Source organism: Perna viridis, chromosome 3 (genome assembly GCF_037379345.1).
Source record: "Perna viridis isolate PV_CMFRI_1.1 ecotype Kerala chromosome 3, ASM3737934v1, whole genome shotgun sequence".
Lineage (NCBI taxonomy): Eukaryota > Metazoa > Mollusca > Bivalvia > Mytilida > Mytilidae > Perna > Perna viridis.
This window is the reverse complement of record NC_142447.1, coordinates 36,174,098-36,190,636: the sequence shown is the minus strand read 5'-3', so window position 1 is coordinate 36,190,636 and position 16,539 is coordinate 36,174,098. Positions and strand designations below refer to the sequence as shown.

The 16,539-nt window shown below is 31.9% G+C and overlaps 1 protein-coding gene across 1 annotated transcript; it reads left to right on the top strand.

Moving 5' to 3' along the window:
- The first annotated feature begins 5,735 nt into the window (after nucleotides 1–5,735).
- LOC148622077 (neuronal acetylcholine receptor subunit beta-3-like) lies at nucleotides 5,736–12,276 on the top strand. Its single transcript, XM_088571596.1, has 7 exons — nucleotides 5,736–5,887; nucleotides 6,652–6,791; nucleotides 7,223–7,267; nucleotides 7,677–7,786; nucleotides 8,052–8,581; nucleotides 9,884–10,077; nucleotides 10,441–12,276. Exons 1-7 carry the CDS (start codon nucleotides 5,830–5,832, stop codon nucleotides 10,747–10,749), a joined length of 1,386 nt encoding a protein of 461 aa, XP_088427722.1. The 5' UTR covers nucleotides 5,736–5,829; the 3' UTR covers nucleotides 10,750–12,276.
- The last annotated feature ends 4,263 nt before the right edge of the window (nucleotides 12,277–16,539 follow it).

Genomic DNA, 16,539 nt, shown 5'->3' with positions numbered 1-16,539 from the left:
AACATAAACCTCCACCAGATAGTGAATACACCAAGTAGAAATGATTGTATCTAAGATCTGATCATGATCATCAACCGAACTTGTATCAACAAAGTTACCACCTGACCACATATATTGTCAAGAAACGACGACATTGTCTGTTCTGAGGCAGACATTTGACTCAAGAGAATAAGAGAAGCGCCCATAAAAGACTTTGAATACAATAAAGCAGACTGGGAAGGTATTAAAACAGATGTTGCTAACATCCATAAAGAAACAATTACCACCATTGACTCATCAGACATCAGCACACTCTGGGAATCCTTCAAAATAAATCTAGCTGGCTTATACCATCTAAAGTACAACATAGCAAACAAAGACTACCATGGATAATGACCAACGAAGAAGGCTTATAAATAAGAAAAATAAGTTATATTTGAAAAAGAAAAACAGTAAATACAGTAATATATAGGAAGACCAAAGCAACCGTACATAAAGAACATAGAAACAAACTATCATGAATATTATGGCAAACTCAAATGTGATCTACTGTTAATATTCCAGACACAACCACCTTAAGTTATTGCAAGTCTAAAATATTCCAGTACATAAGTCAATCAGAACTGACAAATCTGGTATTACTGCACTAAAAAGACTGTAATCTTGTGACTGATGCCAATAAAGAACCTTTTAAACGAGCAGTTTCAATCGGTTTTTTTTTTTACGAATCTGTACCAGAAAAAGGAACTAGTCCCCACCCAATAATTAACAAATTTAATATCACGACAACTGGACTCAAGAAACTACTAAATGAAATCAATCCTCATCAGGCAACAGGCCCCGGTAACATATGTGGAAAACTTCTGAAAGATATGCATATGCATCACCTATTCTCTGTCTCCTATTTACAATATCACATGTATCTGGAGATACACCTAGCGACTTCAAACATGCAAATGTCGCCCCGTCTACAAAAAAAGAAATAAACATAAACCAATAAATTACAGGCATATTTTATTAACTTATATTTGTTTCTAGTTAATTGAATACTTTGTCACCTCACACATTCTGAAACATGTAGAGTCAAACACAGCAACATGGTTTATTTACTCTCTCTTTAGCACAATATCTGATAATTTAATTATCGCTCATGCGAAACCAAAGTTTTTATATTTGTCAAAGAACTCCACAATGGAAACATCAGAAATACATAAACTGATATAATAATGGATTTTGCGACAGCTTTCGACAAAGTTTTTCACTGGCAACTTGTCTACAAACTAAATTATTATAGAATCTTTATTTTGGAAAGGGTGACTTTATAGCAGATCTGATCTGAAAGGAAGAATATCGTTTTGCTAGATCCTTCAATCTCAGTTTCCGCTATATAGATGACGTATTATCTTTAAACAATCCTAATTTCGGGGATTTGATACATCGCATCTACCCCAAAAAAGGATACTAAAGACACTGTGAAGTCAGCCTCATATCTTGACCTACACTTAGAAATCGATGGTAAGAGAAAACAATTGACCAAACTTTACGACAAACGTAATGGCTTTTCATTAAGAATTGTCAACTTTCCTTTCATCTGTGGCAACATCCCTTCAGCACCTGCGTATGGAGTGTTCATATCACAACTCATACGTTATGCCAGAGCTTGCCGAAACTACGCAGAATTTTATATAAAATCTAAGGCATCACTACAGAAGTTTTATGGTCGTCATCATGAACTCGTGGATCGTTATGGTGTATCCATCTGCGCCATGAAAACTGATTTGTTCAACTTGTCATAGTTTTCCTTTTCTCTTTTGACTAACCCGTACTTGACGTTTTATGAGCAACTCGGCGGGTGTTTCTAGAAAAGCAGAGGACGCTTACCCTACCGGTGCACATAGTCCATGCTCCCAGTTATTAGTGGAGTCCGTTTTGCTCATTTACTTTTGTTTCTTTGTATATATTATTTTAGTTACTTCATGTTCTTTGTTCTGTTTTCCATGTGTGGTCTTAATCCCTGGATTACATTCTTTGATTTTCGCTATAATCTTGATTCTCTTGAACACTCATACTTGTTTAATGTGTTTGTCTAATGAAGCTTGATTGATTTCAGAAATACAATTAAAAGTGTATATTTTCGGTAGAGATAATAACTTTATACATCGTTAAAGCAAAGTTTCGGATATGTAAGATCAAATCAGTCCAGTACCTGAGAAAATATTCTTAACTCTTTATGATGTCATCAATTTCAAATAGTTTGATTTGAGTTGCCATGAGCGTTTAGAATATTATAAGACTTAAGTAACTTTTTGGCGTTCAGGCGAGGGGCACGTTAGGAGGTAAGACAATCGGTATGAAAATGTATGTTAGGTTGAAATAATGTATTTTACTTAATATTTAAGTACCAGTGTATATAAAATTCAGATGGTGCCTAATGTAATGGTGATTTATAGTGTAGAAAAACCCACCAAACAAACATTGTTTCGCTCTTTTTACTTAACAAGAGTGTTTTCTGTATTCATATTTGAACTTTTGAGAAAACCATACACGATATATCTTGCTAAGCGCAAATTTCATACACCGTCGATACATATGTTATCTCAAAGGTGCAACATCTAAATGAAAAACTAAGACTGGTTATGAGGTCTGTAATTGATTCTGAATAAGAAGTAAGAGTAAATTCGGTGGGTTTTTTGACATGCGTGAATTACCTCCTGTCTGATTTTTATGAATACTTCTACTTAAAGGATCAAATCAAATATTGGCAGTCGAATCAAAGATATGAATGAAGGTTTTTTTGTATAAAAACTTTCTTTGACGTTTAAGTTTCTTTTATCATCTTAATCACATCATAATGTAACTTGGTCATTCAAATTAAGTAACAATTTTGCATTTTCTTCACAACTTGGTATTGAAAGATATATTTTTATACTATTTTTTATTTCAAAAGAATAGCTGACACTACGTAATAAAATATAGGATTATCTTTCTTAGAACATTGTATTGAAATAAGACTGAATGTCCACATGAAGCATGCATGTCGAAAGAGTAAGATAGGTTAAGAATCGATCGGAAATCAAAAGAATATAATGCAAGAATTAAGACTGGATAGGGAAAATAGACACACAACAAAGAACAAAAAATAACCAAAAATAAAACATACACAGAAACTAAAGTAAATGAGCAACTTATACACTGTTTATATATTCTATATATATATACTTGTATGATTATTATTTTTTGTTCTTGTCTCTGCAGTTTGCTATTGCCAAATTGTGTAAATATGACTTGTTTGCCATAGCATAATTAATGCTTTTGCAATAAAGAATTCGTCCATTCATTCAATTTCAATTTATGGTGCGTGGTTCACGGTACTTAGACCTTTATCGAGGACCTTACGTTTTCTATAATATTTACATTTCCCGTAATGACGCAACTGGAAAGACCATTTTTGAATGTAGAGTTTTTTGGAAAAAAAAACAGTCAGGTGGTTTAGCCTGGAAGTCCTGCAATATCCTTTTATACATATAGTGTAAAGTTTTGGTATAGCAATTTGAAATAGTCGGTAAGGATTTGTCTTTCAATACGGCAGAACTTTGTTCGTGACGTTTCTTGAGACGGAGGATGTTAGCCAAATCTATTGCATCTATACTTTTGTTGACAAAGGTAGTGGAAGAAATAAATGTTTGACTTCAACTTGACCTTGAACACGAACTTGTTTAAAGAGTCTGTGGAAACCAATAACCAAAAATCCACGAGTCCGTTTAAAGATGAGACAGGGTCAAAACTTGCTTTGTAAAGAGAGTGTAATCAAATGAGACGTATAACTTAGCTTAAACTGCGTATCAAAATAAATATAAAACCTTTAGATATTTTGACTTCCATCATGATGCTTTACTTTTGTCAGTTGAATTGCAATGTAATACTTTGAGCAAGTAGTATAGTGCTTGTCAAAAACATCGTATACATGTTAAAACTATCTCGATGCTAGTATCGTTATTTTGACATGAATTATTGCCACTCATAATGCAAAGTTCAATTGTAGCTTCTGCCATAAAGATGTTTTATCATGTCTGAAAATTCCCAACGATGTTAGAACTGTCAAATTTACGAATCAAAGTTTTGGTCGTTTCCTCAAATGGGACTCGAACTCGCACCGCTGTGGGATATTTTTGTTACAGACAATACCACCAATTCAGCAACAAAATATTTTAAGCAATTAAGACAAACCAGATATGTCTATTGTATGTAAGAATTCGTTGTTTTACAAAATGTTTTACAAAATAGTTATATCTATTTAGTTCATTTCATATGTATTTATTCATACAAATGGTTATTTTAGGTCATCAACGTTTGTTTATTCTTTTAAACCGTTTAAAATTCTAATAAAATATTAATCTTATTAAAAATCTTCTCATTACGATAGTACGAATCTTAGACTACTGGTACGTGACAGTTTTTGTAGTTTTACAAAAAAACCTTTTATATATTAACAAGAAAGTATTTATCTTGTTCAGCGATAATAAAAAATCAATCTTTCTTACAAAACAAAACAAAACAAAATACTTAAAATTATTTTTGTGTTGACATACCATCTAGAGTTTACAAGAACATTTATTTTTTAATTGATAAATTTCTGTCACGTCAAGACACACGTAATGTTTCTGTGTAAATATTAAAAAACGACATCTTTTTACTAAGGAACCATGAAAAATGTTTAGTTTTACTTCATGAAAATTGTATAAAATGATAATAACAAACAAATCAAATAAACAAACTAGCAAAATTTTTGAAACGTTCGGATTTTTTGTTTTCAGACTGCATTTGAGAACGGGTCTGAATAAAAAAAAATACAGTTAATCAAACATTTTAAAAGACGCTAATTATGGAAATAAAGTAGGTAAATACCCTGAAAAAAGGTACTGTCACTGTATGATTGCGAATTTTAGTGCATTATTTTGGAAGGAAAAGAACGAAAAACCTCCATTATATAGAAAAAATTCTAGACTCGATTTCATGAATTTAAAAAGTACTTAGAAGTCTTAGTAAGTACTTATAAAGTATTTATTCAACGTAGTCATAGCATTACCAATCCACCCCCCCCCCAAAAAAAAAAAAAAAAAAAGAGAGAGAGAGATTTCCATTTTTGTAACAGTATTCTGAAATCAACGTTTTAAGTTTCGTCAGAAAAAGACGTTAACATTCAGGTTGTAACCATCATTTGTTCCTTTTTTTGATTTGACTCATTTTTCGAATTTTCATTGGACTTACCCTTAATTTCGTTTTACATTTGATTTTGCATAAATGATGTTCTTTTTCACAATAAAAATGATGTAAAATATATCTGATATGTTCTTATAATCCAAAATCCTACTAAACGACGCTATGTTTCTATAAATGTGTTATCAATTACTCATCGAAAAATGCATAAAGAGACAGTGAAGGTCGATAACATGCAGGACTGATGGTATGAGTGGTCTCACCCATAAATAATTACTCATATCTTTATTTTCGATTACTACTGTTAATTATGCATATCTTAGTTTGTTTCTTACAATACCTATGTGATAAATGAAATTCTTCCAAAATATGAAAGATGTCGTCTATCACAACTGAAGTTTTATTAAATTGTGTTCAAAAGATAACCCTATATGCTGAAGTCATTATCAATCTCCGGGCAACAATATCCAATGTTCCAATCATTTACCTTGTCGTAATTGAGTTCTAATTGTATTGAATACTATGTAGAAAGAGTAGTTATTCTTGGAAGCTGAACTAACCATCGAGTTTGTAGGATTTGCCTTATGTAAACAATTAAATGAATTAGTTTATTGCTTGGTATAGAGATGAGTTATGGACGTGCCTCTATTAACACTGATAATCTTATTTTTGGTCAATTTTCAGTCCGCTGGTAAGTTTCCTTTTACTTTTATTATTATGTAGCTCATTATTAATAAATTGCAATGTTTAGCACAAGAGGTCAAAAAGTAGTAAGCAAAGGAGATTTCTCTGAAATAGCAGGATGATATGAACCATATATACATTTATGTATTACATAAATAATTTATTGAATTCGAGCAGATTGTGGCATTCCTTAGAGCTTTTCTTATGAAATATATCAATTAATTGGTATAACTTCATAGAGATGACACGGAAAAATTAATGACTTTTCAGTAATTCTTTTCCCAATGAAAACACGTGAACCTGACAAAACTTGATAAACTTAGCGATAAATTCGCAATATCTAGAGCAAAGTCAACTAAACAAATGCAACTAAAATGAATAAATTGCGTAAAATAACAATTAAAATGCATAAACGCAGATAGGCACACATTAATAAACAAGAATAAGGGACAAAGGCAGTAGTTACTTCAATAACTTTGGATATCAACTAAGATAATAATACTTAGTCTTGTGTTATTTCAAATGGATTACTAAGTGATTTAATGCAGTTCGGACAATTCTTTTAATAATGATAAGTTCATTAGTATTATTTCGAACAGTATCATTTTTAACTCTTTGACTTCTTTCCACTGCAGTTTGATCAAAATGCGTTTCGTTAATATACAATAAAAATGCCTCCTTTTCCAGTATCAAAACATTGAAACTCTTTCAAACAAAAATCTTCGTACAAATTATACAAATGAATTTTATTTTTATTGATTTATTCTGAAGCTGTGGAATCTTACGTTATCGATGAATTGTTAGATGTTCTATTCTCTAACTATACCGAAGCTATTAGACCACGATGTCAGTCTTCTAATGAGACAACAACAGTTGAACTTTACATGTCCCTTAGACAGATACTGGACATTGTAAGATTAGTGTTAATGACTTCACTCCTAAAATATTTACATGCTTTAAAAGCAAAATATTCCCGTAGCTTTGTAGACAATTGTAAATGCCCTTGAATGGTGAATTATTCTAGATTTCCACAGAGAAATATGTTTTTGTTTAACGAAAACATGTCTAGCAAAAGTTAATTAGATTTCTAATCTTTGTATGACATACTTGTAGAAGGGATTATTACAAAAACAGTTTTTTCTCTACAGCAATTACGTTTTCCATTTTTTGATGCAAATATTTATTTAAATACTTAATTAATTGTCCTCTAGCATACTTGCTTTTTAATCATTTTTAAGTGAAAAATAATGTAAAATTTACCATTTTCATGCAAAAAATACTACTATGATATATAAGTTTTCATTACCATCTAGTCTTGTAAAACTAAGTATTATCTTTTTAGAATGAGCCACAACAAAAAATACAGCTGAATGCTTGGGTTAATATGGTAGGTGCTATTGTTTCACCTGTCCGCTTGTATTTTACAGATCAGTTATTTGATATGAACTTCATAGATCGATGTTTGAAAACAACTTTGTCTCTTTCTCAAGTGGGAACATTTTAAACTATTTTAGTCGACACACACATGTGAATATTTAAGGATAAAGTGATATTGAAAACAATATATTCATCATTTGTTACTAATATGCTGTCGTGCCAACATGCAAACTACCCTTCAATGGACAATATAAGGAGAATGTGCTTAATTTAAGATTTTTATTTGAATTGATTTTTGTATTGCTTGCCTTTCCTTATTATTTGAATTTATAGAATATGCTTCTTTTAAAAATTTACATAGAGGTTATTTAGAGGCAAAATAATTTTTTGTCTAATCAAGTAAACACAATTAATTACAGCATTGGAATGACTGTCGACTGAGGTGGAACCCTGTTAATTTCGGGAATATAAGCGGATTCATAGTACCATATAACAATGTCTGGGTACCGGATATAACTTTATACGATAAGTAAGCACATTATTATAATAAAAATTATATATTGCATCTTTTATCATTACTGACAGTTTTTTTTCCGACCCGCTGTACTATCATTTCAGTCGAAAACATTCTATGCACGAATCTGTGGAATCGAAGCAATAAATTACTTATATGATCAAATTTTATGTATTATATAATACTTTGAAATGCATTTTTATGGTAATTTGATCATACAAAACAACCATTGGTTATTGTTTACCGAATTTACCCTAATATTTAATTTTTATTTTCACAGTATAGAAACAGCCTTATCAGGTATAAAAGACTACAGAGCTCATCTGACGAGCGACGGGGAAATCAAATACAACTTCCCTTCCTTGATTCTCAGTATTTGTGCTTTGAACATTCAATACTTTCCCTTTGACTTACAAAAGTGCTCTCTCACTCTTGGATCCTGGGCATACAATGGTTGGGAGTTAAATGTCATAAAGCGAAAGGATAAAATAGGTTTAGGATCATATTTGGAGAACAGTGAATGGGCCCTCTTAGATGCATACATTACACGACACAATGATTTGTACAATGGGGTACCTTATCCAACAGTTGAATTTCACATTAAACTCAAGCGAAAACCTTTGTTTTACATGTTGAATGTCGTATTTCCTTGTTTATTAATTACCTTTGTTGCTGTTCTTGGCTTCCTTTTACCCCCTGATTCTGGTGAGAAGATCAGCCTCCAGGTGACCGTATTGTTGTCTCTGGCCGTGTTCCAGTTAGTCATCCTGGATATGATCCCAGCATCTGGTGACACGTTTCCTTTCATTAGTAAGTCATTCAACGTTTATATGTTAATAAGTATTTGTTGACTGGGCCCTATATAAAATAAAATATCTAAAATCACTGATAGATAAACGAAATTTAAACCCATAAAACTAGATATTTTTTGTGGACAAATTACTCATTTTTTGTTTTTGGTTGTACATGGAGATGTTATCTTGCTTTACGTAATCATCAGTTCGTCTCCAGTATTAACTACCGGACAACAATAGCCATTTGGGAAATAAAATGGTCGTTTTTAAGAGCAACCAATTCAATCAATTCTAATCATTGAAAGATTAATAGTATCAAATAGGAACATCAACAAATAATTGAATATTTAATTGCATGTAAAGAGATATTCGTACCAAAACAAAGGACAATGCAAAAATATTAAAGCTACATGACGAAACAGTCAATTAAAGTACCAATAGAAAGATTTTTTTACAGTTTGACGAATTAGATATCGAACATATTCGTTCTAGATGCTTTATTTGTAAACGCTGTATTCAATTTAGGCTTGATCAGCTGTACTATATATCATTATATCACCATTTATTATTATGAAATTCCTTATCAAGTTTGTTCATGTATACATCCTTGATATGAACATTTTTATTGTCAGGATTGACTATATATGTTTATCAATATTTTATGCACTATTTTATGTATTTTATTTATCTACTTTGATAAAAAAAAATTGTCTGAGTATAGCTGAAATATTGCTGCTCGGACATTAAACCCCAACAACCAATCAATGATTTCAAAATCGGAAACCATCATCAAGATTCAAATATTCCGTACGACATTAGGATAATACTTAACTCATGAAATGGGCTTAATGCGTATATTTAATCCCTTTGATACACCTTTAAGAACGTGATATGTGTTTTTATCATCATCAACAAACAGTTGTAATCTGATGGAGTAATCAAGGGAACCAAGGTTATAGCGGTAATCAAAATAATGTAATCCAGGGACAAAGACCAGACACGGAAAACAGACATACACAACAAAGAACATAAAGTAACTAAAATCATACATACAAAGTAACAAAAGCAAATGGGCAACTCGGACTGTTCTGATGGTATGAATAAATGGTATTTTGTACCTGTAAAATGCGATAGGATGGTTGGAAATGTTACGTAACAAAACATTATATCATTCCATTTGTTTAAATCTTTGCACTACCTGCCATGCTTTCAAACTTGTTTTTATTTGTAAATTCTTATTTTACAAAAAATGCAAACTGCAACCTGTAAAAGAATTATAAAAGATGAATTGAAAATATTTCAAACTATTTATTTTCAGGTTTCTATTTTACTTTTTCGATGTTGATAGTTGCAATATCGTGCTTGCTGACCGTTATCGTCCTCAGGGTTCATTTCAAGGGCAAATATGGCGTTAAACTAAATGAAAGAGTACGAAAATACGTCTTAGTGCCACTGACTAAGTTAACCTTTATAGATCTGCAAAAATATTCTCTTCAACCGATGATATCACAAGTATGTTATTTATCTACTGCATTTTTCTGTTATTTTTTAATAACATTTTTATGATTTTATCAACATCAATGGGGTAAATAAAACATAAAAGTGATAATAAACCGAGATTTCAAAAAAAAAAAAAAAAAAAAAAAAAAAAACGATAAAAGTTTTTTTTACAATATCAAGAAAAAAATCATAATTGTATTCTTTCTGAGCTTATCATCTTACAGTTAGACAACATTGTTCATACAGAAAATAAATCGAAATGCTAACAAGGATAACCCTAAATGTTATTGATAAATATAGTTCAACTACAAATACATATAAAACTCTCTTAAAACTTATTTTATACATATAAATTTTTCCAAATTTCTTTCAAAGGAAACGAAAAATATATACAGCATTCCGATGAACAATGCAGAAAGACAGGATTCTGCCAACTCAAACTTAGAAAATGGAGGTGGGTTTCAACGAGAAGATAAAGAGATGCTAGCATATTTGGAAAGCATCCTGTACTATATCGGACGAATTAATGACTTTTTCAATAACACAAAAGAACATTCAGAGGTAGAGAAATGGTGGAATGTCTTCTCTCAAGCTTTTGATCGCCTATTCTTGTTTATCTATTTGATGTGCACCATTGCTGTAGCTTTGATTCTTACTGCACCGTCGCTAATAAAACAAACTTGAGAAGCGAATTGCGACTGTTTCAAAATATTGAATGGCCCCGTGCAGGTCCGGGGATTAAATGAATAGGCCTGCAGCAGCGCTAAGCTTGTCGTAAAAGGCGACTAAATAGTGCTCAGAACCCTAGCTGGAGGCTAGGGCGCTCTGCCCATAGAGCAACTGGGATGTGTGCCCCAGGTGGTGGAATGGGGTACCCCTGGCGTGTTACATGCTGGGGTTGTCAGGCTATAATACTGAAAACCTGACCGCAAACCATAGTGGTGCACCGTGTTGGGAAAGATGCCACGTTTCTCGCACATTAAAGAACCCTACTGTGGTATTCTCCCGGAGTAGGAACCATAGGGCTCCGCCAAAAAAGGCTAAAGTGCCCGACCGTACTCACCTCTCCCTATTTCCAGTGGCAATCAAACTTTGTCGACCCCATTGTCCTTGTGTCCCATCCTTTTTCATTTCATCATCATTTCATGTTCATTTTATCATCAATTTCATGTTCATCGTCTGAATATAGCTGAAATATTGCTGCTCGGACGTTAAACCCCAACAAACAAAAAACAAAATATTGAATGTCAATTAACCACGTCGATGACCAACAATATTTGAATTTGTTAATTCAACCAAAATATATTACGTTGAAAAATCAGGATTTCTTTGTTTTATAGAATTTCCCTTTTTACAAGATACAATTCCGTTTTAATAACAAAAATGGTAACTTTAGGACTTTTTTCAATTCAATGTGTTGTTGTTGTAAACAAAAATAGAAGTGTTGTCAGATTTGAAAACAAATTGGGGATCTTTAATAATGGTAGGGTTTTCATTGGTGGTATTATAAGTATATGCTACAGGGCTAATTGAAATCCAGTAAGATCCGGAATCCTCCTTGCGCAAATTCCAAATCGAATTTCTCTTAGGACAAATTGGAATTCCAATTTGCCCTCGATTTTAATCAGTGTAAATTGGAATTCTGATTTGTCATATTGGGATATCTCGATTTGCTCCAGGAGGATTCCGGATACCACTAAATTTTAGTAGGATCTGGAATCATACTAGATTGAGTGGTCAGGGGGATTCCGGATATAACTGGACATTTTGAAAGTGAAACATTTATGAAAATGTTGAATGTTGTTGGACATACTTGTATTACATTTTGGACATATTTTATTCAATGAACTATGATTTATTACACCAAACTTTAAAATATTACAATGAAAAAACTAAATAAATAAAATATCAGATCATTGACATCTCATTTATTACAACATATTTTATGTTTTGTTTGTGATATTTTGTGGGGCAAGTGTTACTTGACCTTCGGAATGAAAGTTTAAGGCTAGATGTTTTCCTTTACAGCTGCAATCAGATGCAGGCGGCTGACAGTCTTGGTTTACAAACCGATTTCTTTTTAAATGTGGGTTATTTCATCTAATGACTTTTGATCTATGTGCAAAGGATTGGACACAAAGGTTAATCCAATTCCATAATATACCATACGAGAAAATTGGTTTACAAATATTATATTTTGAAATACACAAAAATATAAATTGAACTGTCTTGGTTTGATAAAATCATGAAAAGGGAAATAAAATAATGAAAAAAAAGGTATTTTAATTGTCCTTAAAATACTATTTATCTTTATCTTTGATATTTTCAAACTTTAAGCCAGTAGGATCTAGAATCCCCCTAGTGCAAATTGGAATTCCAATTTCTTCCAGGATAAATTAAAATTCTAATCTACACTGTTTAAAAATATTTTCTATCGTTACAGGATTTCTTGAATCCTACAAATATATGCCATGTAAAGTCAGGGATGGGTTGCTAAAGCACTGATAAATATTTATATTGTATACACATGTCAGGTTGAGATCTTCATTTAGTAACTGCGTGAGCCATCAAACTCTGTTGATGTTCTGAAGTGCTATAGCAAAACCGTGAGATAAGGTATTTGCGTAAGACATTTGTTACGGCTTTAACCCGGAAATTTTGATTCTAGCTTTGATGAATGATTTTTAAATGTTAACATGCGAGATAAATCTGAAAGCAACGTATATTTACATCGAACCAAACAAGACACTGTCAATAAACACCACCATTTAAAGAAAAAAAAACGATTACATGTAAACAATAACCTGTTTAAGTACTTACTTAAAAATCTTCCTATTACAACGTTATCTCAAATAAACGAAAATTCAATCATTGTAAATATGTAAAGTTTAAAGTTATTCTACCAACGGTATAATTTAATCGTAATCAATAAGGAAACAACTAGGTTTGGTACTAACAAAAAGTTAACTGAAATTCTCCTTTAGAGTCACGCAACTACATTCTATGACACGCGACAGTAACAAAATTTAAAAAAAAACCTACATTATCGTAAAAAACTATAGAAGTGGCCGATAGACGCAATTAACAATATGAACGATGGTTCGAGGGTGCTTTTTTTTTTACAATTTACCAACGGGAAACTTTGTTGGTGAAAAAATTCTATTCCATGTATACGTAAATAGCTTCTAAAATTTAACGTTCAAAGTAAGTACGCGCTTTCCAGATGACATAAGTTATGACTGACGCATGAATGAATTGACGGACAAACGAACGGATGTCTCAAAATCATTATTCCCCCGCAACTCGTAGGAAAATGTAGCTCCTTGTTTCGTTAGCAAATTACGTGTCTATATTATTTGACAAATTGCAAAACTCGATACCAAATCGAAAAACAATAATAATAACGATGATCATCAATTTCGAAAGTTAACTATAGTTTTTATATGCGAAATACTAGGTGAAATGCAGCAAAATTCACATGATCAATTAAAAAAATAATTTGAAATAAAAAGAAAATCGCTGATATGATATAAATCAAAGAATTATCGCGTTTGTCCACGAGTTCATCATGAGCTGTACTCCTTCCTTTGATTTCTATGAAAGAAGAAGTGTCAATACTGAAGGTGCAAACTAAGGGAAATCCATAGACAATGCAATTAAATGAGAACTAAAAGAACAAAGACGAAGAACAAATTGCACAAAATAAAGGACTATAAGACACACATAAAATACGAACTGCATATAATTCCTATTAAAAACGGGGGTAGAGTGAATGTAGTTGCTTCTGAAGGGTTAGCAGTTCATACTCCTAACAATACTCTAACAAGGGTTATAGTATGATGCATAGTGTTAATTATATAATTTTCCTTGCGAAAGATAATTACTCAGTTTTCAATTCATCATTTTTACTTTATTGATGACTGCTATGGTTACAAATCTAGGGTAGGATTCATAATTTCAATCAATGAATTAGATGTATTGACACTGCAGCGATGTGAAAAACACACAATTGAATCATTTAAACTGTGAATTAATGCGTCTCATCTTGTTTACACAAGCATACATCATCATTGACATATTTAATCATAATACTTCACAATAAATATAAGCTCCGGTTATTAGATTTTTGGTCCACGATTTCGTTAACGTTTTAATTAAATGTTAATTTGTAATTGTTTTAGGAATCAGTAATTACGGAATATTTTTTGGACTTTTGCCAGTAACGTACGAAGGTCATACACCATGATGATGTATCATAGAAGTCACGTGAACTGCTATTGCCGAAATAATCTTTTCAGTGGTGTAGACGTTCAATGGCTTTCTCTAGCAATAGTCTTTGTATTCAAAGAATTATACACATGAAAAAAAGAATTTTCTTGAATAATGAACTAAAGTACGGATCTAACACACAAAGCTTTTGAAAACATTTATTTAATTAACATTCTTCTTCTGTTATATGATGACCAAAAGTATTTAGGAACCGATCAATAGAAAAATGGACGATTATGGTAAAATGTAACAAATGCACCAGTGTAAAACCTAAATACAAAATAGTAAATACTTTCAGATTATGCAACGTGATATATATAATTGAAATGTTCCATGATATCGGAAAATGAAAACTAACCCGAAATGTTTGTTTCAAAGAAGTTTTTAATGTTTGAAGAAAAAAAATAAAAGGTTTTTGAAGTAGGAACTGAAAGGGGGCTCAGTTCTTTATATATCAATCCTAAGTTTTTTTCTTGGTAGAGTTAAAATAATTCTGTTTAAAAAATTCCCCACTAGATGCTTTGCTTAGATGTTTGAACGTATGTTAGAAGACTTTCGCATATACCATCATAACAGCTGGTTTAAATTATAATTATGGAAAGAATACTGTAAACGTATTAATTTTCGCGGATTCTTAACATATTCGTGGGTATTGTTTTTCGCGGTATCAAAAAATGGTTAGCGATATATAGTGTTAACAAATCCATTTCATGGGTACTATTTTTCGCGGTTTTCTGTACACCGCGAAAATAGCAAAAATTAGTACGTTTACTCGTGGATCGTTATGGTGTATCCATCTGCACCATGAAAACTGATTTATTCAACGAGTCATAGTTTTCCTTTCCTCGTTTGTGTACCCTGGACTTGACTTTTCATGAGCAACTCGGCGGGTGTTTCTAGAAAAGCAGAGGACGCTTACCCTACCGGTGTACCTGGTCCATGCTCCCAGTTTTTAGTGGAGTCCGATTTGCTCATTTGCTTTTGTTACTTTGTATGTATGATTTTAGTTACTTTATGTTCTTTGTTGTGTATGTCTGTTTTCCATGTCTGGTCTTTGTCCCTGGATTAATTCTTTTGATTACCGTTATAACCTTGGTTCCCTTAATTACTCTTTTACAGTATCAGTTATTTTTCAAGGGACCTCATATTTTAAAATGTTCTTAACACAGTTATATCCCCTGCTTGATTCGGTTTAGGTAATAGAATGTTCGGCTGTAATGTAAAGTACTACCTTTCATTTTGCTTGGATAGACATTTTCAGTTCTTCATCTTTTTGGAGATTTTTGTTATTAACTGCAAGAACCAAGAGATGAATCGATTTATAAAATGTGAAAAAGTTGCTGAAAAATTTAAATTGCTATATTAAATAACAATTGAACCTTAAAAATCAGCTGGTAGTATGGTAAGGTGTAACAATAGGGTTGACATACTTTTGTATTATAGAAACGTTCGCTTATAGCAGTGATAAGACCTATACTGCTAAGAGATTGTGGAAAACCATAAATCTGTGCTATCCTCTTATGGTCTCTCTACTAAGGACGATGATTGTGATTTACCGTCCATGTACTGGATTTCTAAACTCCACAAGAATCCATACGAACAACGTTACATAGCTGGATCTGCAAAATGTACCACTAAACCTCTTTCAAAACTTTTAAGTAGTGTCTTTGTAAGAATCATGCAAAATCTGAGAAATATGATACACCCCAAAAAAAGGATACATATTTTTATTTTTGTAATTAAATTGTTTTATGGCTCTATACTATGAATTGAGTAATTATTCATTCAAATCTGCCTGCTCTTAGAAGATAATAAATATTGAAAATCCAGTAGATTCTATTGTATTTGAGCGTCATTTACATAGTTATCTCCCTTAATTTTGAAGTCTACAGTGCATTCTATGTAATTTGTATCTCCTAAGAGCACGGATTATATGAAAAGCCATATGTTATTTTCTGTTTACTATGACATTTCAAACAAAATATCAAAAATAAAAATATGTAGGCTTTTTACCCATGAATCACATTTTGCATGATCCTTAGCTGGAGTGCTACTTAACTTCCATGCTCACAGCTGTCAAAGAGGCTATGCAGTCCTACTACAACACTTGTTACTCCCGTAGTGGTATTAATTCAATATGGATCCTGAAAAATTCGAAAGATCCTTCAGAGACAATCAGTTCAAGACTATTATCAGAATATAATA